Genomic DNA, 14,944 nt, shown 5'->3' with positions numbered 1-14,944 from the left:
TGCATCCAGATTTTTACTGTATTTTCTAACTTAAGATTTTTTATGTAGACATGTGAAAAGAGAAAACCTGACATTTTGTTTAATGGAAATTAGCTCCAGTTATTCCAAATGATAGTATGGAGTTTAAAAAGGAAATAAGGCACTGAATTTATTTTGAAAGTAAATAGTCCTTCATTCCATTTGACTAAAGTCAGTGGAATAGCTGGGAAGGTGAAAAAAGAAGTATTCACACTAGTTGATTTAAAATAATGCAATCAGAAAGCTATTTATATCTTTAGTACTAAAGCAAAGAAATCAGGTAAAGTTAAGAAAATTAACTTTATCTAGTTTTAATATAATCTCACTCAGAAATCCTAGAAACTACTTTTTGCCACTACTGTCAACTGAAATTTCTCCGTTTCTCCAAACCCCAGACCCCAAGGTGTGGGATCTTCAGTAACAGGGTTGGTTAGGGCCAGGGAAAGAAGGGAAGGCTGTCGCTCTTCTCTCTTTTTCCCTTTGCTGCTGATGCATTAGAAGAGGAACTAGTAAGTCACCAAATATGCTTGCTGACAGGCCTGCTTTTTATCCTCTTGAATTTTATCTCCTTTTCTTAGTCTTAATGAGTCACTAGTCAGAGCCACTGATGGAGTCATCCCTCACCATTTGTCCATCTTGATCAGTGATGTAGTTCCATCTAGTGGTGACAGGACCAACTACAAGCTACACATTGACCATAAGAAAATATTTCCCCCCAAAAGAAACAGAAAAACCAAAAGTTAAGAATTGACACAGCCTACTAATTGAGAGCCAAAACATTACCTAAAGCTCCCAAAGCACATGGCACTTTTGGCAAAGAATCTCTACTTCAAACAACTGCCAAATATCCCATGTCAGAGTACATTAGATGAACTAGAAGGGAGAAAAGGGGCAAGGAGAAAGTTTAAATCAGGATATTGATAGCATAAGAATATAGTGGAGATAAAGCTAATGGTCCGTTTAGCTTTGTATATTGATTTCAAGAAGTATTTAATTGGGGAATATGGTAGAAATCTCTGTTGTCAGATTGCTGGGTTAGGATTATTTCTAGATGGGAGGTTTAGTATACAAGATCACAAATGCCCCTTCTAGTTTATTTTTTTATTTTTTTTAAAATATAATTTCCATTTTATTGTCTTTCCAGGGGACACTATTTCTTTAGTCTTTAAGGACTTAGCGTCTTACATGGGCTTTGGCGGAGGTCATGGGGCAGCACCCGCAGGTCTAAATCGGGGTGGAGGTGTTCGGTCTTTATGGGCTTCCCGAGAACGGTTCCTGACTACCTTGCTGTGAATGGCACAACTCACCCAGTTATGCAGTTTCACATACAGCTTGGGAAGCACACAGGCGTTGAAAACACTCGCTTCGGAAATGTCCCTGACGGCTGCAGCCTCTACGATGTTCCGAATGATGAGCTTCTTAAATGGCCTTGTCCTTGGGCACACATCCGGCACAGTTGGTGCAGCGAATAGGCTGCACGTGGCCGCGGCCCTTTTTGGGGTGACCATTATTCCTTCTTTTCTTGGTCATCTTGGAAGCAGGGAGGCGAGAGAGGCCCTTCTAGTTTTAAACTCTGTAATTCCCCATCTTGCTATTCAGGCACTTAGAACTTGGCCCTCCATAATCTATCCAGACTTATTGCTTCGTGTGTTCTCTTTATAATCAGAATGCTCTAGAAATTGTTAACAATTAAAATGTATTGAATGCTTCTAATATATAAACAGTGTGCCAGTATTATAAGGTATCAAAGAAATAAAGCCATCTAACCAACTTACATTGAATTAAGAGAGAAAAGACTAACCCGATAAGTTAATTTTCAGTATAAAAGTAAATAACAGCTCGCTATCAACAAACAAGTTCAAAGCATAATGGATTTCTAGGTGTTTTGACACATTCAGTAAGTAACATAGAAATTGAGGAAGAGATAACATAGGTTGGAATAAAATGAGAAATATCAGTAGAAAAGACAAGTCTTGAAATACCCTTTAAGATTATGAAGGACATGAATAAGTAAAGTGAAGGGTACCAGTATTTTTCTGCAGAGCTATGAGGAAATGGGGAACAAAACCATGGGTAGTGGAAAGTGTAGAAGGTAACTGGTTGGAAATGAGGCCAGAGAGGTATATGAGACCGACTTAAGGACTGCTCTGAATTGGTTTCATAATTACTTATCAAATACATGCTCTCTCTGCCATGAATGAGCTTCAGAGGGTCAGTGAACTTCCTCTGAAGTTCTCTGTCAATCTTTGCACAGTTATGTATGTTTTTCTAGAAAGAGAGTCCATAGACTCTCATTCATCAGATTCTCAAAATAACCCATGACCAAAAAAAGGTTAAGGACCCACTGATGTGATCCAAAATGTTCTGATAAATGGATATAAGAAACTTTTAAGGGAGGGGGGATTTGTTGTAATTAAAGATCAGAAAAAAAGAATTGTCAAAATAACACACATTCCAGTCCTGGATTTCTGTGCTTTGCAGCCTTTGCACTGTTTTAGCAATGATCATACACTGAATGATGTTCTACATAGTGGATTGATCATGGCTCCTTATCTAGATTCTAAATCCCGAAACAAAGAACTGTAGCTTTTGCTTCTTTCTGTATATTCAACATTGTCATGCAGCGTATTTATATAACATCAGTCTGTCTTGCAGGCTAAGAAAAAGAAGTGTTCCTTCCTCTGTTTAAGGACAGTTAAATCCTTCCTTTCGTTTAAAAAGAAAATCCTCTCTTGGTCCCAACATCTGCTTTTCACCGACTTCTCTTTACCTTTTGCTTTCCTTCACAGCCAAGATTCTTTTTCTTTTTTTTAATTTATTTATTTATTTTGGGCTGCATTGGGTCTTCATTGCTGTGCATGGGCTTTCTCTAGTTGCAGCAAGTGCGGGCTACTCTTTGTTGCGGTGTGTGGGCTTCTCATTGCAGTGGCTTCTCTTGTTGCGGAGCACAGGCTCTAGGCACATGGGCTCCAGTAGTTATGGCTCGCGGGCTCTAGAACGCAGGCTCAGTAGTTGTGGCGCACGGGCTTAGTTGCTCTGTGGCATGTGGGATCTTCCGGGATCAGGGCTTGAACCCTTGTCCCCCTGCGTTGGCAGGTGGATTCTTAACCACTGCACCACCAGGGAAGCCCCAGGATTCTTTAAAGAAGACAGTATTACATCTTTACTTCCTAACTAGCCATTTTACTCTTTTTAAATTACAGAATATTTCAAACATACAAAGAATACCATAACACCCATGTCCCTACCATCCAAATTTAACTAATGTTTACATTTTGCCATATTTGCTTCAGATCTTTCTACTAAGGAAACAACACATTAAAGATTTAACTTAATCCTTGTTTTTACCCCTCCTTGAGCCCATTCCCTTCAGAGGTAACCTCAGTTTTGAAGTTGTTGCTTTTCCCATCTCTGTTTTTCCTGTTGATATACTTTTACTAATATATAGTTACCTATTAACAGTATTTGTATATTTTTAAATTACATAAATTTAACCAGCTTTATTTTCATTCAACATTACGTGCTTGAGAGTTATTCATGTGGATAAGGGAAGATCTCATTTGTGTACTTTTAACTATTGAATGAAATTCTGTATGAGTGTTCCATTGTTTATTCATTCCTTTCCCAATGAACATGTAGGTTGCTTTTAGTTTGCACCACCACAGACAGTGCTGCAGTGAATATTCTTGTACTTGCCATTTTTGGAAAGGGGAAAGAGACTCTGGAACATTGGGTGCGGCAGCAGTAGCATCACCTGGACACTTGTTAGAAACACAGACTTTGGCAATGAGGCCCCGCAGTCTTCACTTTCCCACCCCCTTATGTAATAATAGTCCATTGTGGGCTGTTAATTCCATTTATTAAGTGCCTCTGGAAATGTTCCTCTTCTCACTCTTTCCTAGACTATTGCAGGAACTTTTAAACTTATTCCTTTTATGCAGTTTTAGTACAATATCATTCATCAAATTGGACTGATTGCTTTTTCAACATAAATCTGATCATATTGCTTCTCTATAAAACTTCATATAAAAAAGATAAAGTCCATTTATGCATTGCCTTCTGTGTTCTGACTCCTGCAGCCTCTTTCTCATCAGTTCCCATCTTTGTGCCCATGTTCTTGCATAGGAAGGACCGTTTTCAGTTCCTTGAACTTACTGTGCCATTTCATGAATTACTGCCTTTGTACTTGTTATTGTCTTCCTGGAATTCTCTATCTGACCCCATTCTTCTTCAAGATGCATCTCCTCTGTGAAGCCTTTCCTGATTTTTCCATAGAATTAACCAGATCCATCGTGTCTCCACTGTAGTTTTTACAGTAACTTTTATAACGCCTACTGGACAATATTTATTTGTGTGCATATAGTTTCTAGATCTATATACTATACTTTCATATAGTATTTTAAGATCTTATTTATCTTTGTATCTTCTATGCCTTTTACAGTGCCTCACATGTAGTAGACCCTCAGTAAATATTTGAAAGGGCAGATAAATGGAGAAACACAGTAACATGTCCTCCCTGCCATAGACGGACCAGAGGAAGAGAGATATTCCCTGACTTTGAATCTCTATAAATGAAGATACTAAGTCATGACTATGTCTTGCTTCATAGTCCTGTCAACACGGAAAGGGCTTTCTTTGCCTTGCCTTGTTTTTTGTTTTATTTTACTTTTATTTTGAAGTACTTTTAAACTTACAGAAAAGTTGCAAAAATAATACAAAGAATTCCCATGTATGTTTCAGCCAGATTCGCCCAGTGCTATATATATGTATGAATAAATGTGAGGGTTTTTTCCCGAACCATTTGAGAGTACGTTGCAGACGTTATGCTTGCTTTACCTCTAAATACTTGAGTTTGTCTTCTGAAGACAAGAACATGGTCTTACATAACCACAGTACAATGATCAAATTCAAGAAATGTAACATGGTTACAATTTTGTTGCCTAAAATACAGTTCATATTCAGATTTCACCGATTGTCCCAGTGACGATTATAGCAATCCCCCCCACCCCGCCCGCCGATCTGGTATCCAGTCCGTGGTCATGCATTGCTTTTAGTCATCCATCTCTTTAGTCTCCTTTAATCTGGAGCAGTCCTCAGCTTTTCTTGTCTTTCATAACGTTATTTTTTTAAGAGAACAAAGTTGCTTTATAAAATGTGCCTTAATTTGGGTTTGTCTGATATTTTCTCTTGATTAAATTCAGGTACATGGTAAGTTTTTAACCTGTAATAGAATAGCAATTAGACGTTTTCTTTCCAACCTTTATCTCTGCTGTAATGCATAGTAGTTTGCTGTTGCATGGTATCTTCTGCTAAAATTGAGAGAAGTTGGTTGTACTAACACTTCATATCAACTCATTTATTTAGCCACCTAGCTTTAGTTTCAAGTACCCCAAGATGTCCTCAAGTTGTCTGAGCTCTTGTTACAGATTGACTTAAAAATATAAGTATCTAATACTACTTTTTGACTAAAAATTGGGCTGATTTTGATCAAAGCAAACAAGGAAAGAATGTCTGTAATCTGGTGAGATGATTGCATTTTCCCTTTTTTTTTCATGTTATCAAAAGTTTTAAAAAATTCAGTTTAGGGCCCTCTTCTAGAATCTTAAAGATAATTATTCAGAAATTCCAAAGCTGCAAAAAATATTGAAGAATAAAAAGCTGAAGTTTTGTATTGTGATATGATTTGTTTGGAGGTAGGGGAATGTTTGTTGCAATTCTGATTTAAGATTTGCTTATTTTTTATGAATGTCTTGCTGTCTGTTACAGGGAGCTTATTAGATTTCCTGAAGGAGGGAGATGGAAAGTACTTGAAGCTCCCACAACTGGTTGACATGGCTGCTCAGGTACTTGTGTGTTTATACATGTGTCCATTTGAATTGCAAGTGTACATTAAAAATGTAAACTAATCTTAGTAGATACTATTGTTCAAATAGTGAAATCATGGAATTTTATAGCTGGGAGGAACATTACAGATAATCCAGTCTGAACTCGTATGTTACAGATACTGTAGTATCTTGAGGACCCAGGTATCTAAAAGTCATATAACTTATTAGTATTAGAATCAGGTAAGTAACTCCCAGTACAGTGCTTTCCTGTATCATATGGCCTTTCAGAAACATATGCATCCACAAGTATAAAATCTATATGTATTTATATTTCAGTAGATAAATTTTAAGTCAATGAATGATCGCTATTCTAAAGAAAATATTAGAAATCTAAAGTGTGTGCTGCAAAAGGCCCTGAACAAAGCTGGGAGTGGGATGCCGTAGATAGGCAGATATTAAGCAACATAGAATCATACTGATCCTACCAGGATAGAAGGTTGGAAAGTAATATACCTAAAATAATTAATAATATTGGTCTTTAAATAAATAAATAAAGATAAAGTATATGCTGAATTTCTTATTTAATATAGTCCAAAACAAGAATTAAGATGGCAGTATACAGTTAAAGATGGGATAGTTTTACTATTCTGGATCTGAAAACTATTAAAAGTTATATTCAGGTGTGTGGTAGGTATTCAAGGGGCCTTTTATTGGCTTTGGTTGACATATTGGGTCTAAGACTCCTCTCTCAGTGAGTGTCCAGATGTCCATGGGATCTAGCAATTTAGAGAAACTTTATACCAAGAAACCGTACCTGTGAGACTTTAGCATATGTCAAGCCTCGTCCACACACCTGAGCTCAAGGCTCTGAGCCCCTCTGTACTAGGGGCCAGCAAACTGTTTCTGGAAAGGGCCAGGTAAATGCTTCAGGCTTTGTGGGCCTTTCTCCTACTCCCCTATCCCCTCTCCTTCTCTCCTTCCCTCTCTCTCCCTCCGTATCCTCCTCTCCCTCCCCCCACTCCATTAAAAGGTTTTCTGTTCTTATTATTATCTGCTAGACTATGCCCCGTTACCATCATCTCTTTTGAAGATATATGATTCTTCAGCGATCTGGCTTAACATTAACCAGAATTGTCCTCTCCCTCCTTCCCTTTGTATCATATGTTTTTTTTCTTCCCAAGATTGCTGATGGTATGGCATATATTGAAAGAATGAACTATATTCATCGAGATCTTCGGGCTGCTAACATTCTTGTAGGAGAAAACCTTGTGTGCAAAATAGCAGATTTTGGCTTAGCAAGGTTAATTGAAGACAATGAGTATACAGCTAGACAAGGTAAAATGGCTTTTTAATAAATGCTTGTAACCTCATTTTCGATGGATTTTTCTTACCATTCTTTTGAATATACAGGGTTTTACAGAATAAGAAGAACAGCTCTCGGTCTGCTCAGAAGAGTCATAGAAACATTAGCAACTGTACTCCAATAAAAAAGAAAGGAAAAGAAAAAAAAAGTCATAAAAACATTGATTTTTATTCATAAAATTATACACAGTGCATAGTACTGTGGCTTTCTGATAGTTATTTCCCCCAAGGAAGAATCTAACTGTGGGTGTTCTTTGCATTATAAATATAGCAAGCAGTATTCTCTTCACACTTCCTTTGGCATGCCAACAAATAAGAAACATTTTAAAATAACTTTTGTAACGAACTTCAGAACCATCCAATTTTTACTACACTAAGGACTAGGAATTAATGTATTAAGAAATAGCATACAATTTTATAAAGGCTTTGGAAACCAGTTCTGTGCCAGATTTACAATAATTCTTTATTATATATAAAATTATAGTAAATAAAAACACTTATAAGATTGACACTGTAAACAGTGAGGGAGGGGAGCTTACAGAAATTACAACAGGTCACTTCTTTTATTTGGTGTCTATCTCTCTGAGCTCTCATTCAGTATACATTTAAAGGACAAAATATATGCATACAGAAAGAGTATGGTTTTTGTTTTTTTTTAAAGTCAAGGTTGTGTCTTCCCTCCCTCTTTATTTTTTTTTATTTTTAAAATTTTTTTAACATCTTTATTGGAGTATAATTGCTTTACAATGGTGTGTTAGTTTCTGCTTTACAACAAAATGAATCAGTTATATTTATACATATGTTCAAGAGTATGGGTTTTTGAGTTCCAGTTCCATCTCCTGTTAGCCCAGAGATTTCACCCAAGTTACCTAACCTTTTTGACTGGGCCTCAGTCTCCTCACTTATAAATATTAGATGGTAATACTTTTCAAGATTGTTGTGAAACTTAATGCATTAATAGATGTAGAGTGCCTGACATTACCTAACATAGTGGACGCTCAGTCCACTATGAAAAGAAAGAGTGTAACTTTGACAGGCAGAGAGTAAGTAAGGTCGAGTGCAGATCAGCACATAGGTTGTTCATCCTGATGAAACCTTCAGGCCTCCACACCTATGAAAAAGATACCTTGGCATTCATCATCTCCTACTGTCTAGTTCCAGCTTGTCTTTAACAAACATTTGAGTCCTTCCACGTGCTGGACGTCAGGGCACAGCTGTAAGAGGCATGATTTCTGCTGTCAGGGAGCTCACTGACTAATGTCTGTCTGCAACTGAATTATAAACAGACTATTTCAATACAAACTAGTAAGACCAACGTAAAGGTTAGCAAAGATTTATTTAGTAGATATACCAAAAAAACCTTTTCTCAGCTATCCACTATTACCATCATTTCATAAAAGAAAGAGCATTTTAACACTACACAAGCAGGAAGAATGTAATCTCAGAATAAAGAATATACCTATAAATTAGTGATTTTAGCTTTATGAATTGATATGTGATCTTTTTTCTCTTTTTTTCATTGGACTGTATCTTTTTGTCACTGACCATATTGGTACGCAGACCACTGGGAACTGTTCCCTAAATCACAGTTCTCAACCAGGGTGGTGGTACTGCTCGCCGAGGGACATTTGGCAACCTCTTGAGACATTTTTATTTTTATTTTATTATTTTTTTGGCTGCACCACGCACCATGAGGGGTCTTAGTTCTCCGATCAGGGATCGAACCTGTGCCCCCTGCAGTGGAAGTGCAGAGTCTTAACCACTAGACCGCCAGAGAAGTCCCTTTAGACATTTTTAGTTGTTACAACTGGGAGGCTGCTACTGGCATCTACTGGGGGTGGCCCAGCATACCACTAAACACCCTGCAAAGTACAAGCTAGCCCTGACCAAGCAGAGAATTATCCAGCCCCAAATGCCAGTAGTTCCCAGGTTGAGAAACCCTGTCTTCAACACAGTGCTTTCTTTTCAATCTCCATACGTTTGTGCTGTTCCCTCCAGCTGAAATATCTTCCTATTGTTCTTTAATCTTTACCTGCAAAAATTCTAAGCATTCTTTAAGGCTAAACTTAGCCTCCACTTTTTAAATGAAACCTTTTGTGATTGTGCTAATGAAAATTGATCTTCTGTTTGAACATCTAAAGAACTATTTTACAACATTATATACATATATAAGGAACTTCAAGTATTTAAGACATCTATAATCTCATTTTCACTGTAAGTGTATAAACATCACAAAGGCTATGTTTTTGTGTCTCCTATAACAATTAGCATAATGTCTTGTGCATAAAAAGTAAGTATACACTAAATGTTTGACTAAATATTTTTTAGTCTTTTAAAAATGATAGTACAATAAAATTTTCCAGAGAGATATCATAAAATATTTAGAAAGGAGATTGTGGTTGAAAGGCAGTAGACGTTAGAACCGATAGAATAGGTTCTTGGCAACCAACAGAACTACTAGGAGCTAGACTGACTTAAAAGTTATAGATCCTATAACCCATGTATTTGGTTGCTTCTTACTAGAGTTTTTACCTCTCTTTTCTTTTTTAAAAATATTTATTTATTTATTTATTTTTGGCTGCGTTGGGTCTTCGTTGCTGTGCGTGGGCTACTCTTCGTTGAGGTGCACGGGCTTCTCATTGCAGTGGCTTCTCTTGTCGCGGAGCACGGGCTCTAGGCGCGTGGGCTTCAGTAGTTGTGGCCTGCGGGCTCTAGAGCACAGGCTCAGTAGTTGTGGTGCATGGGCTTAGTTGCTCCATGGCATGTGGGATCTTCCGGGACCAGGGCTTGAACTCGTGTCCCCTGCATTGGCAGGCGGATTCTTAACCACTACGCCACCAGGGACGCCCCCACCTCTATTTTCTTGAATAATTTTCTATCCCCATCAGCCATTGTGTCATTGAATATCTTATCAGGAAGAAATGTGATTTTTATTAATGCAAATTTTAAATAGTATTAAAGAAAATTTTCCCATGTATCTTGTACTTTTGAAGAATTTGACACTGATGACATGTACAGTAGGGATAGTGACAAAAAATTAACCTTGCTTATGTCATATTTACACAAATAGAGAAAAGCAAGTTACTGAAGCAAGCTTGTCAATACTGTTTTAGGTGCAAAATTTCCAATCAAATGGACAGCTCCTGAGGCTGCACTATATGGTCGATTTACAATAAAGTCTGATGTATGGTCATTTGGAATTCTGCAGACGGAACTGGTAACAAAGGGCAGAGTGCCATATCCAGGTAAGTTTGCATTTCATGTAACTGGAGTTTATTATGAGCAAAAGTGTAAGGGGTTGGGGGAGACGTTTATTTTTCTCTCTCTGTCTCTTTTTTTTTTTTTTTTTGTCATTGGATGGGGAGCAGTCTATGAGAGCCACAGTCCTTGAGATAGGGTAAGGTGTGCTCAGTTTTCTCCCTTTAGGGCATTTTCTAAAAGGGCCTTTTCGCTCTGCTGTTCTCTTAGGAGATGAGCATAAATATATCCTAGTCCTCTCCTTCCCCAGGTAATTGAGGGTATGCTTACCCTGTGATAACACAGGGTGCACTGCTGATGGGGTTGGTGGGGATTACAGAGGAATACAAGAAAGGAACTGTGTAATAACTTGAGGTAAGTCAAACAGGTGACAGTTGATAAGGAAACTGTTTCAAGGAAGTGACTTGATATAAAATAACATAATTAGTGTATTTGGCAAAACCAGGACTAGCACTCTTTCTTCTGAATTCCTGTTTGAAAGTTCTTGGCCACTGTTCCTCATTAGCCTAAGTTTGGTCATTATTAACTGTTAGTATCAGAAAGTATAAGTACCTCAGAGTAGCACTCTGAATTCTCATTGAAGGCATTCGTATTAAAAGCCAGATTTTAGGTGGAATGAAGAAAGATACGTTGAAACAGATTAGCATTTTCTAAGCTCTTGTTGATGTATTTTGACATTTAAAATTCACTTTATTTCTTTGTTGAAAGAATCGCTTCACTAAATAAACTCACTCGAATATACCTCCAATTAGTTAGTGGTTAGGGGATTTTTTCTTTTTGCTAGTGGAGTTTGGCGTCACTGTTTTTTGGTGTTTGAATCTTGCGTGATAGGTATGGTAAACCGCGAGGTGCTGGAACAGGTGGAACGAGGGTACAGGATGCCGTGCCCGCAGGGCTGTCCAGAGTCCCTACATGAATTGATGAATCTTTGTTGGAAGAAGGACCCTGATGAAAGACCAACGTTTGAATATATCCAGTCCTTCTTGGAAGACTACTTCACTGCTACAGAGCCACAGTACCAGCCAGGAGAAAATTTATAATCCGAGAAGCCAATTTTATATGGACAAATCTGCCAAAATGTAAAGAACTTGTGTAGACTTCCTCACGTACAGGAATTAAAAGAAGAAAATCTTCACCCTGCATGTTTTTGATGGTAAACTGGAATTACAGATGTGGTTGCACAAAACCACTTTTTTTTTCCCTAAGTGTTAAACTCTAAAGTACCAATGATGAATTTTTCAGCTTATTTCAGGGTCCAAAGAAAGTATAGTTAAGATATTGATGACTGTGTGAGTGATAGCATGACAATGAAGAGCAACAAGGCTACTGTTTATGAATCACTACCTTTCTTTTATTCCCCAAACTCATAATTAAGAGAAATTTATCAATCAGTATAGACAAAACTTGGGAGATTAAAAAGTTATACCATAATAAAATCTAGAATTACAGAACTTCACGGGACCAAACAATTCCATTCCAATTTTTAAAAATTTCTTGCATTTATTATTCTTAAAAGTTTTTTCTAAGTTGAACAGTTAATATGCAACATTAATATATGCCTTTGTTTGCATGGAAGTGGGCCAGGTCTTTAGAAGCAAAAAGGAATATAAACAGCATCTAAAACTTGATTAAATGTTAGACAACAGCAGTGGAATTTGAAAGTATAATGCACTATGTTAATACTCAGTATACTCATGGAACTGGAAAGTAGAAGAAATTTTTCACTTTAATCATTTCTGAATAGCTCAGTTTAAAATAATGAAGGTAACTAGAATATGGGTTAATCTTTTATAAGGTTGCACTGATTTTTTTTAAAGGCAATATATAATTGAAATCATACTATCCAACCCAAGGGGAAATCTTTTAATCTTTAGATAGCATGGAAAAAAATAAACCCAGCATTTAAATAGTTCTTTTTGAAAAACAGACTGGTACTGTGAGATTGCTAATATGTACTTATGATGATGGGTGCCACAAATATAAAATATCACTAGATCAGGGACTTGAATGCACTTTTGCTCTTATTGAATATAGACTAACAGAGAGGAAAATGTATTTAAAGAAATATGAGAAAAGAAAATGTGAAAGTTTTACAGATAGAGAGATGGAATGTAATGTTTAATGTTGACGTTACAGAGTGACAAAATGGCTTTGCTGGCACTCAAAGCTCCTCACTTATTTTCTGAGATTTTAAGAGTTATAAGGTATGACTATAAAACTAATCTTTCTTAACATAAATACTAAATGAGTGCTATAAGCCTCAAAATAGCTAAGTTAAGGCTTCCCACTAATTCCAGTGATACAGCTTTTATGCAAAACATTTTTAGAACTCCAGGTTTCAAATCCATGTTTGAATCTACATTCACTTTTTAAATATGCTTAATGATGATCATTTTTTCCCTTCTAGAATTTAGTTGATTTGAGGAGGAAAACATATTCGGAATAATAGCAGTGGTGAAAAGAGGGGGACAGATTTTGCCTATTTAAAGTACAGAAGTGAAACGTACAGAATAATACTGATTTTCATGACTAACTCAAAAAGAAAATTCCAAAATACGAATTTGAATAGCAGCATCACTGGTTTAAGTGTCTAGCAAAGGGACTGAATCTGACAAATGAAAGTCTGGTATTTACGTTTTAAAATACTCTCTTTTATAGTCACACTTTAAATAAAGCAACACATCAGGTCCCAGTATTTTAGGAATATTATTACTGACCACCATCACATACCTGATTTGATCGTTAAATTTAAAATTCTGTGCTGTGGTCTCTCTGTTGAGATTCAAACCATTTTAAAATGTGACAGATGAACTTCATGCAGGTTGGCAACAGTTCTGGTACTAAAAATTGTGGTGGCTTCTTATGTTTACGTAACCTGCTTAGTATTGAATCCCTCTTCCAAGAGGGTTTTCCCAAGAATTCTGCTGTCATCACTTACCTTTAACGTCTACAACCTGTGACATCAGAGTTTTAAAGGGCTTTGTGTGAACTATGATATTACAATTTTTCTAAGCATTTTAAAAAGGATAAAATTATATGTTTATGTACTAATTCTCTTCAGAAAAATAGGCCAGAAAAAGTTGATGGTATTCATTAGGTTTTAACTGAATGGAGCAGTTCTTTATAATATCGATTGTATAGTTAGGAAATAAAACACTAACTTAATGTGTATTCAGTTTAAATGGTTATGTATTTTTAAATTGTTGAGAAAAATAAACAACTTTGTACATTTGAAGATTTTTTCCAACAGCTTTTCTTCTTCAACCTCTTAATGTGTTTTCCTTACCAAAAGAGGAAGTTGGCAAAAACAGCCTTCTAGCACACTTTTTTAAATGAATAATGGTAGCCTAAAACTTAATATTTTTATAAAGTGTTATTATATTGTTTTGTGGATAATTGAAATAAAAATTTTCATTGAATGCACCGATTTATCTTTTTAGCCACTACTAATACTTTCTCATCAGTTTTTTAAGAATTGGTATTTAAAGCAAAGTATATTCTGTTTCTTCTTCCATTGGGGAAAAAAGTGTTGAGTTATGACTCTCGAGCAGAGTTAAATCAATTCTTTATGAAATTCAGAACATTATTGAACTCATTCTGTGTGGTTAATTTTCCATGTCAGGTGAGTGAGTGACATTATTTTTACAGGTTTTTTTTTTTTTAATTATATCAGCAACTACAGTTTTAATGTATTATACAGAGAAACCTAAGTGATTTAAGTGAAGCTATTCACAGAAGAATCTGTGTGAAGGGTATAAAATAGAATAACTACTTTTGATCATAAAGAATTCAGTTTTCTAAAAATGAAAAATATGTGAGCCTTATTTCTATGTGTGTTTTATACTTCTATTATAGGTTTAATGAAAATAAGATACTAAATTATGAATGGCCAATCAAAAGCATTTGTTATTTTCAATAAGGTAATAATATTAATTGCCGTTTACTGTTATATTATCAAAATTATTAACTTTGTTTTTCCCTAATGATTTCAGAAAATTAACATTTAATCAACAAACATCATTTAGTAAGCATTTATTAAATATTTTTATACAGTACGGTAATAGTTTCTCAACTTAAGAATGTTTTCCTAGTTTGCTGTTTGCCTTTTAAGTTTGCATGTAACTTTTTTGACATTTAAGTTGTACATTTGTATGTTATCAAATCTTTTTTATGCCTAAACAGTTCTTTGCATCCCAAGATTAAATATTCATCTCATCTGTTACATTTTATGCTTTTGTGTTTTACATCACTCTTTAATTCGTTTGGAAGTTATTTGGGTATAAAATGTGACTTATGAGTCTAGCATGATTGTTTCCCATACAGTTAATTTTCCCAGCACCAATTATTGGTTAATCCATGCCCACTGTATTGGTTTTGTCCAGTTAACTGGCCATTCTGACGTCACTACTTTCAATGACTAATCACTTGATAGTGCATTTTAATAGTTAAGCAAGTTGCCTTTGCGATTCCTTTTTTTTTTC

General features: G+C 35.9%; 1 protein-coding gene, 1 long non-coding RNA gene and 1 pseudogene across 2 annotated transcripts in view; 1 reads left to right on the top strand and 2 right to left on the bottom strand.

Moving 5' to 3' along the window:
• YES1 (YES proto-oncogene 1, Src family tyrosine kinase) overlaps positions 1 to 14,651 on the top strand; it is a 75,910-nt gene extending 61,259 nt beyond the window's left edge. The window contains exons 10-13 of the mRNA XM_060120731.1: positions 5,785 to 5,861; positions 7,025 to 7,178; positions 10,319 to 10,450; positions 11,295 to 14,651. Of these exons, the coding sequence (XP_059976714.1) occupies positions 5,785 to 5,861; positions 7,025 to 7,178; positions 10,319 to 10,450; positions 11,295 to 11,503 (572 nt within the window). The 3' untranslated portion in view covers positions 11,504 to 14,651. The remainder of the gene's footprint in view (positions 1 to 5,784; positions 5,862 to 7,024; positions 7,179 to 10,318; positions 10,451 to 11,294) is intronic.
• Positions 1 to 14,944, bottom strand: part of LOC132503879 (uncharacterized) — a 43,694-nt gene that overhangs the window by 19,176 nt on the left and 9,574 nt on the right. The window lies entirely within an intron of this gene.
• LOC132503877 (small ribosomal subunit protein eS26-like) lies at positions 1,173 to 1,548 on the bottom strand (annotated as a pseudogene).

This window comes from Lagenorhynchus albirostris, chromosome 14, assembly GCF_949774975.1.
Source record: "Lagenorhynchus albirostris chromosome 14, mLagAlb1.1, whole genome shotgun sequence".
NCBI classification, from domain to species: domain Eukaryota; kingdom Metazoa; phylum Chordata; class Mammalia; order Artiodactyla; family Delphinidae; genus Lagenorhynchus; species Lagenorhynchus albirostris.
This window is presented reverse-complemented; position numbering and strand designations above follow the sequence as displayed.